Raw genomic sequence first — 25,802 nt, forward strand, 5'->3', positions numbered from 1 at the left:
CAGAGAGGAAATAAAAATTGCAACCTATCAAAAATCATTTAGCCAGTTTCATTAAAAAAACAACAACAGTAAGGCCACAACCATTAATGACCTAAAAATCATCCTTAAAAGGAATGTTTTAATTATCCAATGTAAGTTCCCTATCCCTGCTCTAGTCATATCACTAGAAGATTGAGGGACGCCTGCAAATTATAATGCAGAGAGTAATCCTCTGCCTCTTTCTCAATGTTTTCCCAAAGATGCCTGCAGACTGGGAGAGGGCATCTCTAAGGCCAGGCAGCCAGGCCAGTGCTGCCTTTAAACAGAGCCCACACAATGGCAGTGCCTACGCAAGTCCGGGAGGGTTCAGCAGCGGCTCCTTAGTGGCTGATGAAGAATCACAAGAGTTCGATGATCTAATATTTGCTTTAAAAACAGGTAAGTGCAATCTCTCTTCTTTTCAGAAGCCCACATGTTATGCTTTGGAATGCAACTGGTTTTTCTAAAGATCAAGTGTGCTCTTTGCTAATGCAGTATGTCTGGCAAATCAAATTGTAGTGGGGGAAAATGTTTTAGCACAAATGCTTATTTTCTGTGCTAAAGTTAATATGCAGATTATTTTAAAGACCTGCAAAAACAAATTGAATGAAAAAACATTAAGCTTTTTGTTTTCATTCTACTAGAGTCAGGACACTAAGCTAGTCTGGAATGTTTAATGGATTTTCTCAAGTGCTCAAGGTAAACTTTAGCATGTATGAAAGAACTTGTGTTCTTAAGGCAATGGTTCATATAGCAGTGCCCCCAAATTTCCTTCATTAATGCCCTCGGGTTCATTGTTGTTTGCATGTGTGGAAGAAGTTATACAGGAACAAAAATACCATCAAGGGGAATAACTATTTGAAGCAGAAGATCAATCATGTGGGCCAATTCCGGACAGACAATTCAAAGCTTACAGGATCCAGGCAGCTCCTACAAAAAGTGATAGGAGCAGTTAAGTACCATGAGGTCACAGCTGAAGGAGGCCATGAAACAGTCCAAGGCAGTTAAATCTTAGTGGGATCCAAAAGTGATGCACAGGGGGTGGCTACAGGCAGGAAGAGAAAGAGAAAGAGGATGGAACAGGAGCAGTCAGAATGAGTGAGAGTGAAGCCAAGGAAGGAGCTGGTGGGGCTGCTTGGATACCCAGGAGGCACATAGACTCCTAAAGTAGACCTCACAATTGCTTGCCCTTGATTCAAGTCATGCCAACTCCAAAAGGGCTGTTGTGAATGTGATTGCGGCAATTTCATTTAGCACGGTACTTCCAGTTTGCACATTACCTTCTCCACCTGAATGTAGGCAAGAGCAAGTACGTGTATGTATAGGTCAGTCAGTCATATCAGCTAAAAATCATTGTTGGTCTCTAAGTGTTCACATCTGAGGAGCAGGAGTCCTGCTCAACACATTGTCAAGGACACCTACAAGGAGTTGCTAGTAGACCCTCAAAAATGAAAAGAAAAGCAGTTTCTATACTGCCTCTGAATAAGCTGGGATTAAGACATGCGTACAAAAGCTTTATTCCTATGTGACTCACGTACAGTGGACCCTCAGGTTACTTTACCTTTGGGTAACGTAACTTTCGGGTTGCGAACATGGCAAACCCGGAAGTGTATACTTCTGGGTTTTGCCGCGCGCACATGCACAGAAGCCCTCTATCGCGCTGCATGCATACGCAGAAGTGGCACCTCATGTTGTGGACTTTTTGGGGTATGTACGGACCCCTGGAACAAATTAAGTTTTTATCTGGAGGGTCAACTGTATAGGGCAATGCTGCATTGAACTGGGAGCAGGGCTGCACTTTTAGGCCTGCCTGCAACTTCATCCCACAACTGAATGTGGCCTGTGGTTGTCAGTAAAGAAACCCCAGTGTGCAAGCTCCTGCTCATGGGTAGGGACTCCACATGATTGGGATGTCAGAGTCAACTAAAAGTACAGCCCAACTCTTGATTCCATGGTACACCCCCCCAACACACAAGTGATAGATGAATAAGGCTAGAGAATGCATGTGATGCTAGTTATAAATGATGTTGGGCACAACATGAAAGATGCGGAAAGAGCAAGGTGAGATCTAATACTGAATAGCCAAAGTATATTGAGTATTGGAATTAGCTTATTGATCCATTCAGGCAGCAGTTGCCACTGCAGGCACCTTGTTGGGTCCGCTAATGAAGCGCTCTCCCTATTTATATTTATTTATATTTATATGGGTGTTTGTGTGTGTTATTGGTTGTGTGTGTGTGTGTGTGTGTGTGTGTGATTGGTTATTATAAATAACATGAAACAATACAAATAATGGATATTGGTCACCAGGTACAATGCAAAATACAGTTGTGATATGTATAAGACATGATATGTCTTATAAGACACAGTATGTATAAAACAGAAAATAATAGCAGCCAAAAAGATGTATGAGTTCCATCTAGGTCCCTCCGTGTTACAGTTAATAAAATAAATAAATATAACCAATTATTATTTCTCCAATCTTCACTCTACAGCTTTATGTAAGTTTATCAGTCAAAGTCAAGTACTATGCCCTGTCATACCACTGGTGGACAGTACATCAGCCTGCGTCTTTCCAATGTAAGCCCAGCTCCATGCATGCTGCCACAAGGAGGTGTTTTGTCAGATTCTTACAAGGGAGATCCTTGTTGCACCTTCTAAATAAGGATTTATTTCAATGTCTCTGTGAAGGAGATTACTAAGGATTACAATAACTGCATTCCAAAATGTCTGTGCTTCTGGAATCTCCCACCAGAGAGGGATCCATGCACCAAGATTTTGACATCTTCTTCAACAAATGGATGATAAGGGATTATTAATATAATGAGGTCTTACAGATGTCCAGTGCCATTGATGCACAGATTATAACATGGATTCCTTCATTTTAATGGATATAGGCTTAAAGGGGGATGCACGTCACAAATCTGTCCATTCTCCATCAGAAATAAAAAGGTTATCACACAGAAAAAAGAAAGAAAAAAATAGTCCCCTGAATATCAGCTTCTCACAATTGTTTGAGCCCTCCCTAAATTGATAATCTAATAACATTGTGTAGATATCTGCAACCACCTCTTTCATACTCCTTGAGCTGGTCTCACAAACTTTTTCAAACAAAGTGAGGGACTATGATAAACTCAGTGCATTTTTGATTAGCACTCAAGTTCAAAGCAGGAAGCAAAGTAAGCTTCAGATCCCAGAGTTTCCGTTTTGGTACTGCAAGATGGGCAGAGCTGATAAAGAAATTGGACTAACAAAATCAGCAAGGGAATATGAAGCACAAACTTCATAATTATTGTTGGAAACACACAGGCCAAGGAATCTACTTTCCCAGTATTAAATCATGAAATAGCCCTATGAGGACTAATGTGCTTTAATCTGATAACAAATTGGTCGCATTGAACTCTTAGCCTTCTGTAATAGTTTTCTTAGCAGCTATGCATTGAAATATTTTAGGTTGTTGCTTCGCTGTTTGATGACCTGTTTGTGTTCCAACACAATGTTGTTACTATTATTTTTAAGAACCAGTTTTTAAATATTGGGATTTAAAAAATAAATAAAATAAAGGGACACCCTAAACATGTTAAAGGTTCAGATCCTGCAGATGTAGCAATTGCAGTTTGATATTTAAGCACATCATAAGCATGCTTAGCACTGTGGTATAAAATGAGCCATGCCAGGCTATTCCATTTGGCCTTGGGCTGTGCTTTTTGGTGGTGGCTAGCAGCAGTTAATTCTGGAAATTTCATAGTAGGACACTTCTGAAACACCCTGTGTATAAAGGAAGTTACTTTTTAATAAACTTCGATCAGGAGTTCAACTATGGTTCTACATAAAGCTCCCATACTTTTCTTTAACAGATTATCTGGCAGCTCTGGGTCCCTCAAACTGTGTAAGCCTTCTTGTCAAAACAGCCTTTTACTGCAGTAGATGTTCTTTGTCATCTTACTGAAATGCCTTTTCCTTCTTGACTCCAAAAGCAGCTAGCTATAGCATATTAGTCCCACTGTGACCTTTTCTGTAGCCTTATTTTAGATACCAGTTTCATTTCATTTCTCTGAACTGAGCTCTTCCATTTAAAAAGAAAGTGAAAAGGCAGCATCTGAGAGGCAAAAATGCCATGGCTTCTGGAGCACCCCAAAATGTAACTTTACAGAAATGATGGTTATTTACAAGAACTGCCACATCTAGACTAGGCTTGATTTAAGAGTTGCCTTTCTCCAAGATGTCTGAACACTCCACTGTTTTCTACCCCAGACAGCACAATCACCTCTTCTTATGATCCTGCATATACATCTGGGTGTTTCTTGCCTCTATAAAACTTTTTCATCTATCTTGTTTCAAGGCTCATCGTTTTCCTCTAACTGATTCCAAGGAGTGGTTTAGTCATAGAATCATAGAATTGTAGAGTTGGAAGGGAGCCCAAAAGGTCATCTAGTGGCAGTGGCGTAGCGTGGGTTGTCAGCACCCGGGGCAAGGCAAGTAATTTGCGCCGCCTAACCCGTGGATTTTAGCACTGATTTTAGCACTGCGAGTGCGAGCGCGCCCCCCAGATGTTGCGCCCGGTGCGGCCGGGCCCCCTGCACCCCCCATGCTACGCCACTGTCTAGTGGAACCCCCTGCAATGCAGGAATCACAGCCAAAGTATCCTCGACAGATGGCCACCTGACCTGTTTAAAAACCTTCAGCGAAGAAGAGTCCACCACCTTCTGATGGAGTCCATTCCACTGTTGAACAGTTCCTGCCCTCAGAAAGTTCTTCCTAAGGTTTAGTCAGAATCGCCTTTCTTGTCATTTGAAGATTGGTTCAAGTTATCCCCTCTGGAGCAGCACAGTTGTATCTGCTTTTGGAAACCAGCCATTCACTCTCTCAGAGCCTCTTCATCACCTCCCATGTCTCCTCTGCTCCCAAAATATTTTTCTTTGAAGAGTCACTTGGTCATCCCTGGAGAAAAAAGGAGAGATGAGTATTGCTGGGCAGCAGAAAGACCTGTTTGGAATGAAATCCCTGCCAGTCTCCCATCTGATTTCCATTTCACAAATTGTTTTCTAAATGAAAACCTAGTAGCACTTGGTATCCTGAAAGCATCACATTGGCAGGACTCAGCGAGCCAGATTTATTGCAAGGACAATACCTTTGAAGACAGTGGATGTGTAGCAGGAATGATTCTGCCCAGTCCATCGTACCTCTGTAGCCCTTGGTCATTTGTAACTGGTTTTGCTGGAAAGTAATGCCTGGCATTAATCCCTTTTAGCATTACCATGTTTAATTACGCTTGCACACACTTCTGAATAAATATGGATTGCAAGTCTTGAAATGCCCAAATAGGGGTTGGGCAATTTTTTAAAAGCTGTATTTGCTTTTCCTGACACCAAAGCACAAAGTGTTCACCTAGGCAGCAGTAATCTGTCTGTGCCACTTGCAGAAGAAACAGCTAAGAGAGGAAGCTGACTTGTTCCACCTGCTTTTGGTTATTGTCATTCATGAAGAATTCAAGCTCTGTTGAAGCTGCGTCCACCATCATCCTAATGGGTCTTGCCCTCCCTGTAGAGAAACTTCCTAGAGGCATGAACCTAGCAAACCAATCCTCATCTTGATGTAATGCTGGTGGAAGGAATCCTTCAGCTACTGCTGGCCTGGGCCAAGCTTTGTCAAGAAATGTTACTGCCATTTGGGAAATCCCTACTGGCATTGTTCACACACTGAGGTCCTGTTCTTCATTCAGGTGTTTTCCTTGCAGGAACAAAAGTTCATTAGGGCAGAGAGGGTGAGGAGTTTTGGTCAAAGCAGTAGGAGCAACTGGAGGAACTTAAACCCCTTTCACATTGGGAGGATTGCCTGCACATTATATGTGACCTGCCCTTTAAAGGCTAGAGGGCTCCAAGAAGATTCAACAAGTGGGAGGAACAAAGATCCCAGGCTGCACAAGGAAATAAACAGAAGAGTGCTGTTTTTCCACCTCAAAATCAAACCCTTAAACAAAAATAATATTTGCCAAGCTAGGAGAAGCAGTGGAATTTCCCCTGTAGAATTTTCTGGGCAGCTAACACCTTGCAACAAGAGAAATTAGTTAGAGGATTTTCCACCACAAACATGTATTATTTTCATCTTTGCTTATCTGTTAAGGAACCCTGAGAATTGGAGTCTTGCAAAGGGGTTATGGCCCTAACAAACAGTTTTGAAGTATCTTCACAAAGCTGCAGTCCACAGGGCTCTTGGTGGCAAGCCATGCTAGTTAATCCAGTTACAAACTAGTTTAAATTTGTACTTCAATCAAGCACCATTTTAGGATTCTGTCACTGCACCTCTGTTTTGTGTTTTCAAGGACATGGGTAATTCTGTTTGTGTACATTCACATACACCATCAGCACAAGTCCTAAAAACATCACAGAGGCAATACCGCAGCTGTACAGAGTTATATATGCAAGGCCAAAGAACTTTCTGTTATCTATAATTGCAGTTTATAGAAACAAAAATCCAAGGAGAGGGAGGGCTGGGGAAGAAGGAAAGAAAAGACTGAAAGGGTACACAAAAAGCATTTAATTTATTAATGGCCCATGGTGTTTTGAGTTGACGGGACCTTCAGAAACCACTGAATTCATCTCATCAGTGGTCAGCATAAGAGTCTTGCCTGCCACAGCAGCAAACCATATATATTGCTTTAGCCAGTGGTGGACTTGGGTATTATGGTGCCCTGTGCAAGGCCAACATTTGATGCCCCTGCCCCTGTCCTTACACTGCCTTCCCAAAGGCAAGCAAGGATGCACCCGGCTTTGGGAAAGAGGTGCAAGGGCTCTGTTAGGGACCAAGAGCCCTGTCACCTCCTTCCCACAGCTGGGAAAGTGCTAAAAAGGCTTGTGAAGGAGACAGGAGGACTCTGGGACCCTGTCAGAGCCTGATCTACCTTCCCAAAGCCCAGAGCCTCGCTTTGATTGGGCACCCCTTCAGCTCAGCGCCCAGAGCATGCACCTTGCTTGCACAGCCCTAAATCTGCCCCTGCTTTAGCTGGCCCTTGAGGAGCTGGGATGCACAGGTCGAAATACACAGGACAGAAAAATGCTGGGCTTTAAATTGTTTCTTGCACAGCTTTGAGGTCTCTTCTTTCTTTTGCACAAAAATCCAGACCAAGAGAAGCTATATTTGTAGCAGAATAATAAAAGAACAGAGCAGATTTGCTCTCTGCTAGATATACTGCCCTTTTTTTAATGTCTGAGCCCCGCAAATGTTATCCTCCTTTCTCTTCCTTTCAGGTGCAGGCCTCAACATCAGTGACACCGAGTCCTGCCCCGGCAGCCAGGACGGAGGCACGATGGTCAGTTCCCAGATTGTAGAGCTCAGAAGAATACCCATAGCGGACACTCATCTCTAGTTCCCACGTCATTTTTATTATTCCAGTCTCCATGTTTTTGTAACTATATATTTTTTTCTTTTGCACTAAACCAGCAAACCAACGGACCCAACTGCTACACAGCTGTGTACTAGAATGCTGTGAATTATAAATGGACAATTAACAGAAATGATTTTCATGGTTGTTTGTAAAAGGGAGGGCTGTAAATTTTTACAGGGGCTGAGCTCCTGACTCGGGTTTGAACCCATTAATTTAGATGCACATATTCCATCAAGTGTAGCCTAATTTTTTTTAAAAAAACTAACCTGTATGTGCATGGGTGTTCTAATAAAAATTGATAGAGTCCATTTGATAGAGACGTGTGTGTGGCTGATCAGTCTACCAAAGGTATTGCATTTGTAGAGCTGCTGATTATTTCAATGCCATGGATTCTTTTTTGGGTATGTTCTGCTTTACTTATTTCTGCCCTACAAAAATATCATTCCTCCTCCCAAAGAAGGTAAAACATAATCTTATCCTGAAGAATCTGCTTGCAGATTATTAGAAAACATCTTTCTGTTGCCAACCTGGCACTCACCAGTAATATCCCCTGTAGTGTCTGCAAAAGGTCTCAGTAATTAGCCCTTAAAAATCCACAGTGCGTTTGTATTTTCACTCAATTGGCATTCTGTACACTTAAACATGCCCACATTTCTTTGGCTGCCAGGACTGGACACCCTCCCTTCCATTCCAGGGAACTTCTCCCTGTGAGCAGTTACTATAGTGGCAGATGCAGGTGCCTTTTTCGATTGATGGCTGGAAATGCCTGCACCATTGTATGTTCCTGGCTCTTTTTCTGATCCTTTTTTGATGAGGCAGCCACTTTGTGTTACACCACATCCTCTACAGCCACCATTCTGTTATTCTATGCCCTCACAGCCAATATTTTCTGATTGGCACCCACAGCACTTTCTGAAAATTCCACATTGTCCACTGGCCCCAAAAAGTTGGCGACCCCCTGATGTATGGGCTGTTTTCTTTTACTTGTTTTCTTTTAATTATTGTTTAACATCAGAGTCTTCAGGCATGACTCAGTTCAGCTTTGAATAGCTTGCATCTGAGAAGAATACACAGCGCATTTCAGGCAATTCTAGAGATAACACACACACACACCTAGGGGGTGGGCAACAAACCTGAACCCCTTGACCAATGCATATTCATTATGGCTGAGGAGAGCCTCTTTCAACTATTCTTTTCAGATTCTCTACTGAACATAAATAGATCAGGGTTGGAGCTTGCCACACCATCTCCCAACATGCATTCATTATTTCCAAAAGCAAATGTCTGAAGAAAATGACTATAAAGAGCATTTAAAGCAAATGTCTGAAGAAAATGACTATAAAGAGCATTTATCAGCTATAACTTAGCACACTGATCAGGTATGGAAGTGTACAGTAATACCTTGGTTGTCGAACGGCTTGGCTCCCGTACAAATTGGCTCCCGAACGCCGCAAACCCAGAAGTACGTGTTTCAGTTTGTGAACGTTTTTTAGAAGCCGAACATCCAACGCGGCTTCCAATTGAGTGCAGGAAGCCTTGGTTTCTGAATGGTTCCAGGAGTTGAACGGACTCCTGGAATGGATTAAGTTTGACAACCGAGGTACCACTGTAATGCGATTCTCCTCCACCACTTGGGAGCAAAGGATACAGATAATTCGTTTAGCAGGTTTATTAGATGTACACTGCAGGTTGGTTACCATCTGATGAGTGGACATCTCTATTAATCTTATCTCTCTCTCAATGCCTTGAGAAAGGAGCGAGGAGAGCCATGAGTTGAGCACTGATGTGGCTTAGATGGTTACGTAAAGAATCTTCTTAATGGGTCAGAGAAAGAAGAAAGAAGAACTTTCAAAGTTCTTGGTATTGCAGGACGAAGATGAACCAAGATAACGAAGGAGCAGTCAAGGTCACTAAGTGCTGGGTTAGTGCTTTGTCTATAATCTCCAAGCGCTTGGTATCTAAATAATATGTGACATTGCAAGTTATTTGTCCTGTAAACACTTTCTGACAGTACACCTACTCTCTGCTTCTGGCGCATTATAGCCTCTATTACGTACATTGATCTGTGTAGTGAGGACAGGTACACTGTTGGATGAATGTCATGCTTGTGTGTTTTGGACCATTCCAACTCCACAATGCTATGAATAGGAGTTCCTGATATACAATTGTTATGAAAACAACGTTTCAGAATTCTGCAGTGTCACCGTAACAAGAAAATTTGCCACAAGTTGAAAGTTTCAACATAACCAACACAACCACTTACTGTGGTTACAGCTCCTGCTAATTTGTAATTATTCTCTCTAAAGATTATATACTTCCCATGGTAAACACAAAATTTGATACATGAACAATATTTAAATAAGAAACTATAGAATTTCTCTAATAATCAATATTGAGTCAGTCTACAAATCTGGAAAGCAGCAAAGGTACCACAAAGCTTTTCTTTGTAAAAAAATGGAATATTGTCATAGTGGCCTGGTGTTTTTAAGAAGTAAAAACACATTGAAGACACCCTCCAAAAGCTGTCTGGAAGCATTTATCATGATCTCTTCTGCCATTTAGGACAGGACAGTCCACACATTTGGCATTCTGTTGGAAACAATTCTGACTGAAGCCGCAAATTGCAGGCTGGAATAGTAATAATAAATGTTCAATATATATTGCTTTTATCTAGCACTTTTAGGAATAATATGATTATTATTTGCATTGTGATTAAGGAGGAGAGACTGCTTAACCAAGATCCCATGTTTGAATCATACACTAAGCCAAACTTTAGCTGCTGTGCTGAACCAAAAGGACCCAGGAGGAGCAAAATGGGATGGGCTCCTCTCCAGGAATCAGCATGACCTCAATAAGCCATTGTTTGGCTTATGATGCTGCGCAAATCAACCTAGTAAGTTCCATTGAGCTCCAGGAAGCTTACTTCTGAGAAATTGTGCTTTTATGACCTTTTATTTGATGCTAATCCTGTCCCTGGAAGCTTCAAGTTGACAACAAATAGAAACAGCTACTTACATTCCCTCCAACATCCCACTGATCAAAATTGGGACAATCATTTTTTGGTCCCACGTTCTTGCGGAAGCCAAGTGACTCACAGAAGACCAAAAAAACAAGTGGTCTGCCATAAGCCGTAAGCCTCAAAATAGGACATTTTGGGATCCAATCAGAAGCCAGGGTGGCTTCTGTAATTCTGGGGTGTCCTGCTCAAATCAGGATGGTTGAGGGGTATGTACTTAAAATATTTAAGTATCATTCACACATGCCAGGAGCAACAACAAAAGTCAGACACTGAAGAACTCCTTCACTCACCCTCAGACACAAACAATAAGGTCTATGCTTCTAGAATAGTCCGGCACAGCTTGTGATCTGCTGAGCTGAATGCAGCCCTTCAGCCCCTCCCCCCACCAGCAAAACAACTTTCTGTATCTCCTGCCTGTGCAAGGTTGTTGTGTGAACACCTGAGAGCCCAAATGCCCAGTGGGGCTGTGTTTAGCTTGGTGTGCAATAAGCTGTGTTGGCCTGCTCCCAGGAAAAAAAGTCACGCTCCCACTTTTTTAAACTTTTGGAGGGAAGACGCGAAAAGATTCAAAGCTGGGAAACGTCAACCTAAATGCTCCACATGGCAGTAATGTTTTGACATCACTACAAAGCAACCTACTGAAACGCAGCAGCCTCAAAGCAATGAAACACAGAACCACTCGATAGGGAAAGCCAGCATGTTCTTCAGCTTTGCCCAGAATGCTACAGGAAGTGACTGCAAATGCAACATAGCTGGGGTATTCATGTTCTCCATGCCTTTTGTGATGAGGCAGATGGAAATGAAGGACTTGCTTATTATCACCCTTTGACTTGAGACTTTTCAGAACTCCCACCTGATATGGCTGCATAAAGATGTCGCAAACGCTTTCATGGCTGCTTTAAGCACTGCTGCTGGAAGGAAAGAAAAGAAAAGAAAAGGAGGGGGTGTAATTCCAGGTGCTTGAAGGAGGGTTTTATTTCGGGCCTGAACAGTGTTTTTTAAAAAAAGAAAAAAGGGTTCCAGTACTCACCATGAAGTTGTTACAGCAAGTGCCACACCTTTAACATTTAGAGAGGGAAAGGTGCCGGTACAATGAACCCTTGAGTACCGCCCCCCCCCGCCTCCGAAAAACACTGGTCCTGATGCATTTCATAACAATCCTTTCTGGGGGGCATGTTATGAACAGCAATTCTCATTGCGCACACACTAGAGCTACCACTATAGCGATGCTGTTGTGCCAAACGAGAATATTCCATTTAATTAATTTCATTAATATAGCCACTCTGTATTCAGATTATACCAGAGTAATGAAACAGAATTGTATAGAAATAAGATACATAGATCATAAACGGTATTTAAAAACCACCAAGAATTAAAATTAAAATGTGTGATGGAGGACAAGGATACTCTCTGAAGGGGGGGGGGCAACCGCAACAGGGACTTTGTGCTACAGCCAGTTTGGTACTGCAAGTCCCTGGCCTGCTGTGTGAACTGGCAGTGATCAGCATTGTGGCGGTCAATAGAGTCAGCTTGTGACTTGCAGGGATGACACTTTGAAATTTCTCATTTGTATGGAAAAGCTCTCAATGGCACAGGCCAAAGGGCTTAGTTGCTCTATGAAACCAGACTGGGCTGCTTCGAATTGGTCAATGCTCCTATTGCTCATCTGTCCACTAAAAGACCTTTGCACAAGCTCTTGTTCCAGTGGGAAGATTTCAACATGGTTCTATTAGCTGAGGCTTGCCCAACTGTTCGGCGGACGTAGCACCCTCTCAGATGTTGGCGTGTCATGAAGTACATGCTACAGTTTGTACTCAGAGGCCTTTAAAAAAAATGCCAAAAACAAAAAGCCCCGCAGCTTGCTTCATTCTCACTTCTCTGAATGCTGACTGCTTCTGTCTCTGTCATGTTATACAACTGGGCTGGTTACTGGATCCCTGAAGCTCTGTCCTTGGAGCAAGTCTGAATGCTGCTGCTAGCAGCCAGCCCTGGCAAGTTTTCCTCCAGTTAAGCTGACATTGCTTGCTGTCTACTTTTAATTTCTCTTGCCTTCCCAAACAAGTACACTCACCAAGGAGAAGTTGGTTTCCTGTTAGCATGAAATGTTGTCAGCTGCCGAAAGGCGCAAGGGACAAGTGGAGGATTGCATCGGAGCCCTGCAGCCAGATCACAACACTGAAGAAGAGCAGTATTTTTGGTGGTTCCTTCCAGTGATGATTTAAAAATAAATCACTTCTCCCCAGAATCCCAAGAGGATTTTTTTTTATTTAAAAAAATATTGTGATTACCTAATAAACACAGTAGTCACATTTCAACCATATGCAAAGGGGATAAATTAGATGACATTATTCAGGCCAGTCCCATTGAGAGCAACGGCAATACTAGCTAGCATTTGCACCAAGGGTGGGGAAACTCAGGCCGGGGGGGGGGGAGGAAGTCCTTTCTCTTGCCCCCAGGACTCGTAACCATGCCACACATCCTGGCCCCATTCCACACCCTTGACTAGCCTGGCTCTATGCTTTTCTCAGGTGCTTTCAGCTGACTGAAATGTGTCCTTGCAAGCAGTAATGCCTCTCATGTACCTGGATAGAGTTTGGAGAAGTGGGTGGGTGGGTTTAAAAATTCCTGAGCATGCCTGGCTCTGCCCTGTGTCCTCCAGGAGGTTGTGCAAGAGAGTATATGGTCCTCAGAAAGGTCCCCGATCCCTCTGGTTTACAACATAGTAATAACACGTTGATTACACGACAGCATCTGCAATATTCCCTCAAGTGGCAATGAGAATTCCTTGGCTTATGTGCACTTTTGTAATAAAATTATCCTCACTACTTGACAGGATCCCCACCCCCACCCCGATTATATCCTACCTTTTTACCACAGAGCTCAAGTTAGAATACACAATTCTCCCCCTTTTCATTTTCTCCTCACAACAACCCTGTGAGATAGGTTAGGCTGAGAGAGAGAGAGAGAGAGGCTGGCCCATTGCCACCCAGTGGATTTCAGGGGGATTTGAACTCTGCACTCTTAACTACGACACCACACTGGCTCTCTGACCCCCTGGGCTGTTAAGGTCGTTGACATGACTTTGGCTCACCAAGTGATACCGCACACTATGTTACGTTACACCTTGATTAGGTTATCATTTGTACTTGCCCTTAGACACCCTTGATATTTAGACTGTGCCAATAGGGCTCAACCCAGTGACATCAGGTGTTCCTGTGCACATGTAGAGCTTTCTTGCCCATAAATCTTTCCCAATTCACTTCAATAAAAGAGTGGATTGCATGATTACAAGTGGAGAGCTGCCCCTCTGCTGAAGTGACGGGCAGCCCTGTAGCTGTGGGTCACATAACAGTAGTTCATCGCGTGGGTATCAGCAAAAAATATCACTGGACACCCCCCACCCCCCGTGAATGTTACAAGACAAGACTGATCATAGGGTAATCAGTGTGAATCATAGAGTTGAAGTGAGGGCCCTTTCAGGAAATCTAGTCCAAGCCTTTGTTCAGAGCTAGAGCACCCCACAATAGACAGCTGTCCAGTAGGGGTGTGCGGGGGGGGTGATGCTTCAGGGCCCAGTTCAGTGCTTTGGATAGGAGGCTGATCTGCCCTGGACTGTTTTGAGCAGCACCCACTCCAACTTGGATGTGAAAACCTCACACTCCGGTAAGTAATTTCAGATAAGCTGTGACACTTTGGGTGCATAGTTAAGTGCCTCTCCAGCTGCAATAATGTTTTTATTTCTTTGCAGAAATTGATTTTTTTTTAAAATCAGGCATAGAAGCCCCTTCCGAGAGGCTGAAGGCTGCCAAATTTCATATTATTTCATATTCATAACTCATATTGCTGCTTCTGCTTCCCAGAAACCCCAGCACCACCACCATTGTCATGTTCCTGCTTCCTCCTTCATGGACTGAGTGACATTCCATTCAAACGTGAATAGTGCTTGTGCAGTCACATACAACAACAAAAGCAGACACAAAGGCAGGTGACTGAAATAGAGAGAGACCTTGAAAGCACTCTGAATGTAAAATCAAATGCAACTATGATAGGGTCGGAATTGAAGGGGTAGAGGGAACAAAAGCCTAATGATACCCATCACTCAAGGCCAAATAGACACAAACAAGAAGATCAAATAATAAAAACAATTAGGATTTAATGGATTGGTTTTTTAAAGGAAGCATCTTAGAAGAGGCTTGGCCTAGATGGGAAAGGATTTTAGGGAAAGATTAGAATTAGGCAAGGTTTAGAGAAGATAAGCCAAGGAACAACAAATTATTTCAGTGTCCCAGCTCCTAAGAGCACGAACTAGCAAAGAACAGTTGTGAATAGTGGCACCGTTCTCATGTTAACAGCTTCCCAGCGAGCCCTTTTCTCCAGAATAGCCATTGGTTATATCTAATCCTGCCATCTGAGGCAGCAGAGAACAAGAATTTGCCATCTTTCCAGCCCTTCAGGTGCTATCATGAAGGGTACTGTCAGGTTCCTCCTCAGTCTCCTCCTCTCCAGGGAAAACATGCCCAGTCTCCTCAACCCTGCCTGTTTACAGATTGCTTCCAATGTAAATTCACTCATAGTCCCTAAAAGTGTCCTCAATATAGATGCCAGGGAAGTCCTTTGGTGGCTTGAAAATCCCACCTTAGAAGACAACTGAGCTTTTCAAGCCTCTAGTTTGAACTGAAGCAATCCCATCTCCCAAACCCTGTAGTCCTCAACCATCCCCAGAAGTCTTCTCCACCAGCTCCCAACCTTTGTTTCCTGAACTTACACAAGAGGATAGGCTTGGTGGCCTAAGGGTGAAAAATGGAGGGCTTTCCCTCTGATTAGTAGTGTTCTAGAAAGATGGAAAATCAAGAAAACTGACCTAGACTATCCCTATTTCTGAGGCAGTTTTAAGCTTAGGAGGAGGTTCCAATGAATATACCGTACAACATAAAGTTTGGCAATCTTTTAATGTTTTAGGACCAAAATGACTATTCTGTTTTAAAGTGAAGAAGCAAAAGAAGTGAATACATTATAAAGATCTTTTTGATGGTTAAAACACAAGTTTTTAAATGCTAGTGCCAAACATAGTCCACACAGGATAAGCAGCTTGTGCATCCTCAGTGTATGCATAGGCTTCCTGTCATTGCAAGGTTCCCCACTTACACAACAGGACTTCCTCTCCTCTCCCAAATCTTCCGCAGAAGGTTGAGGAAACACCTAGAACAGATTTAAGGGGTGCACAAAGGATGGAGAGGGAGAGAAAATTCCATTGCACAAGCAGAAATCCTTGCACTGCCAGAATGCTCACTTAGTTCTATGCTGGATTCCAAGAATATATGTGAAGCTTACATTCAAATGGAATATTATCGGGACTGTGCATGTTATTTTCATGAATGCCATCCCATAGCTAATTCTTTGGTGCATTTTTTTCCAGAAGAACTTATGCACAAAATGCCTGGCTTTCATTTCTTCATATGGTTCTGGGTACACTGTTACTTGTTTCCTCCTTTTTAAAGACACTAGCATCTGACCGCAATGAGAAGTGAAAAACTTTGAAATGAAGCTGCTGTCCTTGTGAGGCCAACAAGTGCCCACAGACACCACAAAAGGGCCATTGGGAGATCACATGCTGCTCACGTCCATATCAGATGTTCCCTCTGTCCTTCCTTGAACAGAACCCTTTCAGGCTTCGCTAGCAGACAGGCAGTAGTTTGCCGCAACACCATCCAAGCAGTCTCTTCTCTAGTTGGTCCTGCCTATGCAAACCTGGTGTGCAGGTAAAATGCACTCCTGGGACTACAGCCTTGACCCACTACAAGCCACTCAATCCACCAAAAGCTTTTCAGTCCCATGCTACTTCACAGGCAGAATTTTCCCATGAAATGACCTCATGGCACAGGTGTGGAGTCAGCTCAAATAGTGGGCTGGCATACTGTCACTTTTCTTGCATGCCACCTCCTTGTGATGGCTGCTAATGGCATTCAGAACCTGATGTGTTAAGTTGTGGGTGAACATATCAGACAACACAGCGATTCTTCAAACAGCTCTTGTTTATTCACAGGCCAGAACAGAACTGAACTGAAGGGTTCAGCCAGCCTGCTTATATAGAGCTCCACTAGAACGCAACAGTAACCACTTTCTGTAACTATCCAATCACCGAACGTCACTTTCAATCCCTTATTTGCATATGTGGACCTGAGTGAAAACTATCTACAGTATCCCCCTGCTGGTCCAGGGTGATAACTTTAGTACATAACATGATGCATTTGCCAAGCCGCAAAAAGGGTTCTGCAGGCAGGCTTGGTGTGGCCTGTAGGCTATCTATCTAAAAAATTTCCAGGTTCAAATGGGTAACTATGAAATGTACACATGTGATTTCACTTCTATGACATGATTCTCTCACCACCCCACAACTTTATTTAGAGTAATTTTAATATGGCTTTTGAGTTCAAAATTCTCAAAGTGGTTTACAAATTAAAACAGGCAATATTTAAACTAGCAATGAACACACACTAAGCATAAACAACAATACAGAAGCATCTTGACACTTCAGCTAACAAAGGCCCAGTGACCTGTCTTCCGATGGTGTGAAAGTCATGTGTTTTTAAGTCTGCCACCAGAATCTGACCCTGTGTTGCTGCTTTGCTTATACATCTTATATACATGTGATGTTAGTCAAAACTTGGTACATTCCCCCAGTGATTTGGTTTCAGAGGAAGGGATTTAGAGCTTGTATATTTATTATTTTGTTGTTCACTTATTATCCATGTACTACATAGCACTTAAGAAGTGGTCTGCAGTGAACCTTCTTTACCATGACCATTCATCATTTCAAATACTAGAGAATTAAATGAAACTAATTATTGCCTGTGGTGATGAAATAACCAAAACAATTTAGTCTAAAACTACTTACCTTTAAACTTCCTTATTAAAAGTTATTGGGTATGTACAACATTCATTATAAACAGAAACATCTGCCTTCTTATTGAAAAACACTGATTGTTTAGTACCAAGGGGAAGAAAGAGGATAATTTCTTTTAATCCCAGTTCCCAAACTCCTTTAGTAGCTTTCCTGCAAAAATAGGAAAAGCTTGGAATCAGGGTCAGATCTAGCCTGAATTTCCATAACAATTAATTTCTTTTTTGCTATGTTACAATTACTCGGCAGTTCCGAAGGAAGAAAATTATTCTCTACTTAGAGGGGGGAAGGAAAGGTTTTTAAAATGGTTTTAGATAATGCTGTGCTGAAAGTTTTCTTCTTCTGATAAAAAAAGAGGTTTCTATTTTTCTCCTTAAGTCTCAGGGCACATTAGAATTTATTTAGAACTAACAGCCTCATACCCAGCATTGCTTCGAAATTTTAAGGAACAAAAAAAGTCAGTGCTGTCTTGAAATGTTCCGTCTGCCATCCTGATTCAAAATGGCACCCAATTGTATCCCAACATAGACAAAAATCTGCTCCTTGATCTCAGGAGCTTCCTTTGATTGCTTGTGGACTTTCTGTGTCTGGTGTGGAATGTGGTTTCCTTGCCTGCCTTGCTGAGGGTCGGCTCCGTGTTCACTCCATGGTGGCGCTGTGGTCTAAACCACTGAGCCTCTTGGGCTTGCCAATCAGAAGGTCAGCAGTTCAAATCCACACGACAGGGTGAGCTCCCATTGCTCTGTCCCAGCTCCTGACAACCTAGCAGTTAGAAAGCACACCCGCACAAGTAGATAAATAGGTACCGCTGCAGTGGGAAGGTACACGACGTTTCTATGCGCTCTGGCTTCCGTCATGGTGTTCTGCTGTGCCAGAAGTGGTTTAGTCCTGCTGGCCACATGACCCAGAAAGCTGTCTGTGGACAAATGCCGGCTCCCTTGGCCTCAAAAGCGAGATGAGGGCCGCAACCCCATAGTTGCCTTTGACTGGACTTTATCTTTACACACACCACTAAGAGTCAAGGTGTCTGCTGGCACATCTGCTGGGAAACTGGGAACCCATTTTAAACGTATGTGCTTGTGAGCGTCCTTTCTTTTGTTCTACAAATCATCTCACCTATGGTCTGGGAAACGAGACCTTACTTCAATTAAAGCCCGGAAGAAGGCATTGAGAGAGCAAACCAGCAGACTATGCAAGGAGCTGGGGTGCTGGTGGCACCATTCTGGCTGATGCCTGGTCTGTTCTCTCTGCCGGTAAGACTGTGCATGACTGCATCAGTTTGACTGTCTATGTCTGTTCCTCTTGCGACATTTCTACCTGGTGAGAGTGCTGTTGCTGTTTTGCTAATTGCAGATGGCTGCCTTTTTACTTTCCGGTTTAGTTTCTGCTTACAGCTGTGTGTGGACTAGAACCTAGGTCTGGTTAAAAAGAGCAAACCTGGCTGCAGATGATGGGGTTGTCCCACGGGCTCTTCACTTTTAGGTTCCTCTATCCCACTGTACTGAAAATGTTCCCCTAGGCAGATTGGAACTCTGTACATATTCTGATTCACTCAAACTAAGGTGCCAGGTTTTTTGTTTTGTTTTTAATGAAAAACTGGAAACCCCAATTCCAGGCTCTCTGCCTTTCTCTAGTGCTGCTTATAAATACATGTGTCCCATTGTGTGCACAGATTGCTTTCTCTTATGTTACCGAGGGCTGTATAGATAGTTGACACATGCTCAGAGTTCTGGAATGCAGGAGGATTTCTTGCGCTCCGCCTGCTTCAAAAGAAACTGTACTGACAGCTCACCATATGTCATCACATGCTTACAAATGAATTATAGAACTATTGCCTATAAATAGACTTTGGGGATGCCAAGCTTCCAAAAAGAGCAGGAAATCCTTTATTACAGATGCTGTTTATATAGGTTAGACAGTATGCAAAGTTAGGCAAGTCCTCAGAGATCAGCCCCACAGACCTACATAGTCAGAGCCTCCGTAGAGCTGCCTGACCTCCTAGCACAGCGAATATTTGCCTTCAGCTTGATCCCAGCAGTAGCAGGGCCTATATTTCCTATGCTCACTTTCTCTGCAATACCTTTCCCTTGTCTAACCAGCTTTATCTGAATCTTCTTTGTGCCTTATTTCAAGGGGTTACCCAAGGTGACGTCCCCCAAATGCTCCATGTTATTTGTGAGTGGCAAAATTTTGTGCTGATGGAGAATTTTGCCAAATGTTCTTGGATGAAATTCCCCATTCATTTCACCTGATGTCAAATGAAATTCCATTGTTAGTTCATATTGTTGGATTAAGGAAGCAGAGCAGTGCCACCCACTCCCAACTCATACAGCTACTCCAGAATAATATCATGGTCAATGGTATCCAAAACTTCTGGAAGTTCAGGAGGATTTGCAGGGACACCCCCTTCTGTCTCTCTCCAGAGGTCATCACATAGGGGGGAAAGTGCATGAAAATGGATATATTAGTGAGAAGGGCATATGAACACACATCTTAATAGGGGAAATGGCTTGCCCTAAATGTGTTCATTAATCAAAACTACACACAAAATGTGTTCATTATGAGAAATTCACACTAAAATGCAAGAAATGATCTTTTTAAAAAAAAAATCACAAATTGCTGCAGAAATGTAGAGAAATTGATTTAAGACTTGAAAAATGAGAAAACGGAGAGAACGGAAATTAACAGATCCTTCCATCCACACTTAATGGTAAGGCAGAGACACTTTGCTCTGGCTGCTGGTAGCAGTAATTGAGTATTATTATTATTATTGCAAAAAACAAACTTGTCAGTTCTACTAATTCCCAGCCCCATTGTTGTGCTAGACAAAGTTTCCACCTATGAAGTCAAAACCAGACACATGTTGAGAGGCTTGACAATTCTTTGCACCACCCCACAGGGAAAAAAAATGCAGCCCATATTAGCATCAAAAACAGGAAGTCTATCAAGCATCCCCCCTCCACCCCCCACTTTAAAGGACTGGTGGATTCTGCTATGCCAAAACCTCTAGAAGAAACTGGTTTTACGCAATCAAGGCAATGCACTTCTTTTCTCATGCTACTTTAGTATACAAAGCTAATGTGCCAGGCAGATTCACCTATAGGTGGCGCTGTCAGCTGAAGTTTGGGGCAGGGGGGCTTAAACAGTTCCTGCCTCAATCCATGCTGTAAGGGCAGCAGGAATGTTTCTGCATTTTATAGGATTGTGGTTCAAGTAAGGCTTTCCTTCTAGGAAAAAAATATGAAAGAAATAAAAAAGCCTGGTGGAGCCATCTAATACAAATCTCATCAAAATTCCTGTCTCCCATCCAGAAAAAACACATCGACACCTACACACATACCTGAATTCTGAAACCAGACTGCAACAAAAGCAGAGGTTATCTGAGGGCTTTGGGTAAGGCTTTGGACGATTTCTCCACAATGGCACTCAAATGCCTCTGAGTAATCCTCCAATGACAATGGCTAGGGGATTGTGTAATTGTACGTTCAACAGTATATTTTGACTTTCAGGAAGGAGCAGCTTGCTTGAATAAACTTACCCTGTGCAGCTGAAACACACACCCGAGAACAAAACCAGGGGTGTTTTAAAAACTGGCTTTATGTAAATACCTGGTAGGCAAATGATTTCAAGCCATAGTTATCTTGACACACTGTCCTCGGTTAAGAGGGAATAATGCCTTAGCTTGGTTTCAGTCCTGTGCTGTGAAATTCTTCCCTGTTTGACAGCTGTACCATCTGCAATGCACTTGACCTGGGACTGCCCTTTAAAATGATTTCGAAGCTGCAGCTAGCGGAAAACGCAGCGGCCCAAGTTGTTTCTGGTATTTGCTTTCCGGGTGACGTCATGGTCACTCACTCCCGTTTTATTTAACCTGCGCTGACTTTGGGTTCATTTACAGGCTTGATTCACTGCGCTGGTTATGACTTACAAAGCCCTAACTGGTTTGAGACTAGGATATTTGAAGGACACTCCCCCCTGCATGTGCCATCATCACCAGTACCGGATTTACGTAAAGTGGTACATCGGGTTACAGATGCTTCAGGTTACAGACTCCGCTAACCCAGAAATATTGCCTCGGGTTAAGAACTTTGCTTCAGGATGAGAACAGAAATCGCGCGGCAGCGGTGGCACGGGGGCAGCGGGAGCCCCATTAGCTAAAGTGGTGCCTCAGGCTAAGAACAGTTTCAGGTTAAGAACAGACCTCCAGAACGAATTAAGTTCTTAACCCGAGGTTACCACTGTATAAGCTAAACAAGCTATAGCTTAGGACCCCACTCTCTTGGGGACCCCCCCAACAAATTAGAGGGGGGAAAGCTTGATGTACATTTCCAAAATATAAGATAAGTTCAACAATTAATGTGATAAAATACATATTTTGTTTTTGTTTTTTATAATAAATTTTTATTGGTTTTACAACATATATTAACAAACAAAAACTAACAATTCACAACATAACACATTAACAAACAAACATATAAACACGTATAATTTCATAACCTTTTTTTCTTAAACCTTATTTCAACGACTTCCCCATACCTCCCTTTTCTGCATCCCTGTTTTAAACTTTTTCAGCAACCCCTAATTTCAATTACTTATGATTCAATTTCTTTAATCCTTTTTCTCTTACCCAATCGTTTATCGTTCCAATTCTGTTTTACATTACCCATAACATTTTAGCACTCATCAATTTTACAACAGTTCTTAGGATAAATTTTAAATTTCTTCCAATCTTCTTCCACCGTCTCTTTCCCTTGGTCACGGATTCTGCCAGTCATCTCAGCCAGTCCCATGTAGTCTATCACCTTGGTCTGCCATTCTTCCAGTGTGGGTAGCTCTTGTGTCTTCCAATACTTTGCTAAGAGTACTCTTGCTGCTGTTGTAGCATACATAAAAAACGTCCTATCTTTCCTTGACACCAATTGGCCCACCATGCCCAGGAGGAAGGCTTCTGGTTTCTTCACGAATGTGCATTTAAGCACTTTTTTCATTTCATTATAAATCATTTCCCAGAAGACCTTGATCCTTGGGCACGTCCACCAAAGGTGGTAGAAAGTACCTTCAGTTTCCTTACATTTCCAGCATTTATTACTGGGCATATGATAAATTTTTGCAAGCTTGACTGGGGTCATGTACCACCTATAGATCATTTTCATAATGTTCTCTCTTAAGGCATTACATGCCGTAAACTTTATACCGGTAGTCCATAACTGTTCCCAGTCAGCAAACATAATGTCATGACCAATGTCTTGTGCCCATTTAATCATAGCTGATTTAACCGTCTCATCCTGTGTATTCCATTTCAACAGCAAGTTATACATTCTTGACAAATTCTTAGTATTGGGTTCCAAGAGTTAAAATACATATTTTGTTATGTGCAAATGGCTTTAAATACCTATTAGGTCCATAAATTACCATATATCATATATTCAACACAAAAATAGCGACAATTTGTTGTTGACAAAGGACAGCTGGACATATAAGGGGCCCCATTACCTTCAGTAGCTTAGGGCCTCATCAAACTTAAATTCGGCCCTGGGCATCACCAGAGCTTTTGCTCCATGTGTCACCCCCCGGCAGAGGTACAGTTGGATGGCTGAGAGATGGGACAGGACCTCTCAGTTGCAACAAACAGAAACTTTCTCCCAATAAAAGTCCCATTGACTCCCTCACCGATCGCTTAGGCAGGTGGTTAAAATATTTAAATTCCACCAGGCCTTTGACCCGTTTTATTTTTTGCATTTCTGTTGACACTCCAACAGATCTTGCTCAACATCAAATTTCTAGGGGAGATTCCAGAGCCTAACAGCCTTGGATTTTCACAGCCCTAAGAGCCTTTGTGGGGCAGCTGTTTCCAGAGGAAGAACTGTGAGGAGAGGGAGACTCTGTTTTAAATTACTGCCTGCTAAATGGATGTGTGGCTTGTGTGCTTTCCTGCTCAGTGTTCCCTGTTTTTAATTTGGCATGATTTTGTACAATTTTGTATCATGTCAATGTTCTAGGCCACCTTGGGAACCCTTTGAGGGCATTGAATCAGCTAGTATAGGTATACAAAGAAACCAATTTAAGAGCGTCTTTATCTTTTCAAACCGAAGCCCTAACCCGTTTTCTCCTGAGGCCATGAACTGATCGTACAGAGGAGCTGTTTAAGAGTATAAAATATTAACAGACTCCCTTCCCTGTTAACTAAGGATTGCACACCTTCTTTTGTGGTGCAGACTCCCGTGAGTTGGCTTTATTTGCAATGTTTCAAAAGTTGCTTCGCTGGTCAGTTGTTGGTACTGTAGCGATAAAAACTACGAAGAAAACTTTAAACTGCACCCACCACCTCTTAATAGCAGTGACTGTAAGTGGGTCCTACAGGCAACAGCTACCTTATGTCAGTTTCATCTAGCACTCTTTGTTTTGTTGCCCCAGGTAACTGAGTCATGGAAGTGAAGTTTCAGCAAGGTTTAGTTACAAAATGAAAGATTGTACAACAGCAGCTGCATCGCTCTTGGATTCTGCCTAAGCCCAGGCACTTCTTCTTCCTTCACTGTTTCCTGTTTTGTTTTTTTGCTGACTGCCCTCTAATACCACACTTCTCAGCAAGCAGTGATCCCTACAACTCATATTGTATCTTATAACACCCCACTCTACCCTTGGGGTTATATATATATTAAAAAACCTAAACTCTTTCTCTAGCATAGAAAGACAGGGTACCTCGGCCTACTTATCATGCTAACTAGCCTGTCTGCTCAAAGGATCTGATGACATATTATTACTACATAGTATAGTATGGGTAATCGGGATGGTGATTTGCTTAGATTTCTTCACTTCTAATTACTTTGAGGTATTTCTTTTATTTATTTATGGCTTTTATAGCCCACCTTTTCTCCAAGGAGCCTAAAGTAGTGTATAAGGGTCTCCCTCTCCTCATTTAATCCTCACAACAACCCTGTGAGGTAGGTTAGGCCGAGAAACAGTGAGTGGCTCAGGGTCAACCCAGGGAACTTCATGGCCAAGTGGGGATTTGAACCCTGGTCTCCCAGGTCCCAGGCTAATACACTAACCACTTTACTACACTGGTAGTGTTAGTTTCAATGACATTTACTTCCATGTAAAGGATGGTGATTGTGGAAGTACTGTATATTTGCATCTAAGGACCTAGCTCTATGTTACAGGAAGGAGGTGTGGTCTCCACTGATGCCCCCCCCCCCTAAAGTACAGTGGTACCTCTAGTTATGAATTAAATTTGTTCCAGAGGTCCATTCTTAACCTGAAACTGTTCTTAACTAGAGGGGCCTCTTGCTGCTGCTGCTCCGCCGGCACACAATTTCCGTTCTCATCATGGGGCAAAGTTCTCAACTCAAGGTAACTCTTCCAGGTTAACCTGGTTTGTAACCTGAAGTGTTTGTAACCTGAGGCATTTGTAACTCGAGGTACCACTGTAATAGAACCACAGAACTGTGGAGTTGGAAGGGTCCACAAGGGTCATCTAGTCCAACCCCTTGCAATGCAGGAATGTTTCACCCAACTCTGGGATTAAGAGTGTCATGCTCCACTGATGTGAAATTGTTGCATTCGTGTTGGGAACGTGTGTCTCTCCAGATGTTACTCAATTACAATTTCCATATCCCTGATAATTGATCTTGCTGGCTGGAGGTGAGAGAAGCTGGAGTTGAACATCTGGATGGTCACAAGTCTCCACTCCACAACCTTCTTTGTGTTTCCTTGCCCCCTATTGTACTTCTGTGATAGCAGGATATGCTAATGGGACGATAGCACATCATTTCTCCAGCCCCGCCACCCAGTGCACATTATGAGGGAACTGTGGAAAGAGATTCAACATGGTGATGCCCAATTGTTTCCCTGCAGCATGCATTTCAGGCCTAAGAGTTTTCTCATATTATTTATAGATGTTGATGGATGCTGATGTCTTATATAATTGAAGCCCAATACTTATGGCTACTTTCCCCATGACATAATGGTTTCTGCAGTCACCCAGTGATAAAATCTTCACATTTCATGTGCTCTGTGAAGGTCAGCGCTGTGAGGCTTTCTGCTCTTTTGTTTAACCTCAGATAAATTAATGGCTGACAATCCCTTCCACAAGCCCTAGCATCCATAATTCATACCCGACACTCTTCTTCTGTGGTCCAGAGAAGGCAATGTCTTTGTCTACCAATTCCAATAGCCCACACAAGCCACATTATCCCTTCCTCCTCACGTTTAATAGATTCCTCTCTTAATCATTATTTCATTTACACATCACCCACAGATTAGATTTTCTTTTATCTCCTGCGACCATCCCCACTCCTATTCCTCGTAAGTGCCAGCGACATTTTGGCTGCCTTCCCAGTGAATTGGGAGCACTTGTTTTCAAAGAAACCGTCCATTCTTGGACCAGAGAGTTTAATTATTTGCCTTCATGGTCTAAGGTGATCAATACAAAATCCCTGCAGCTGTGCTTGAATTAGTAAGGAGGGGGAGAGAAATAATAA

General features: G+C 42.6%; 2 protein-coding genes across 5 annotated transcripts in view; both read left to right on the forward strand.

Moving 5' to 3' along the window:
- ADGRV1 (adhesion G protein-coupled receptor V1) overlaps positions 1 to 7,721 on the forward strand; it is a 234,284-nt gene extending 226,563 nt beyond the window's left edge. For 3 of the 4 annotated variants that reach the window (XM_083576416.1, XM_083576417.1, XM_083576418.1), the window contains 2 exons: positions 240 to 417; positions 7,266 to 7,721. In XM_083576416.1, coding sequence (XP_083432542.1) covers positions 240 to 417; positions 7,266 to 7,384 — 297 coding nt within the window. In that variant the 3' untranslated portion in view covers positions 7,385 to 7,721. Of the gene's footprint in view, positions 1 to 239; positions 418 to 7,265 lie in introns of those variants that run through there. The other variant, XR_014539750.1, reaches the window with a different exon arrangement.
- LOC310744908 (uncharacterized protein) overlaps positions 1 to 25,802 on the forward strand; it is a 263,309-nt gene that overhangs the window by 96,647 nt on the left and 140,860 nt on the right. The window lies entirely within an intron of this gene.

The sequence above is a fragment of the Podarcis filfolensis genome (assembly GCF_964270895.1).
Source record: "Podarcis filfolensis genome assembly, chromosome: 11".
In the NCBI taxonomy this organism is placed as follows: domain Eukaryota; kingdom Metazoa; phylum Chordata; class Lepidosauria; order Squamata; family Lacertidae; genus Podarcis; species Podarcis filfolensis.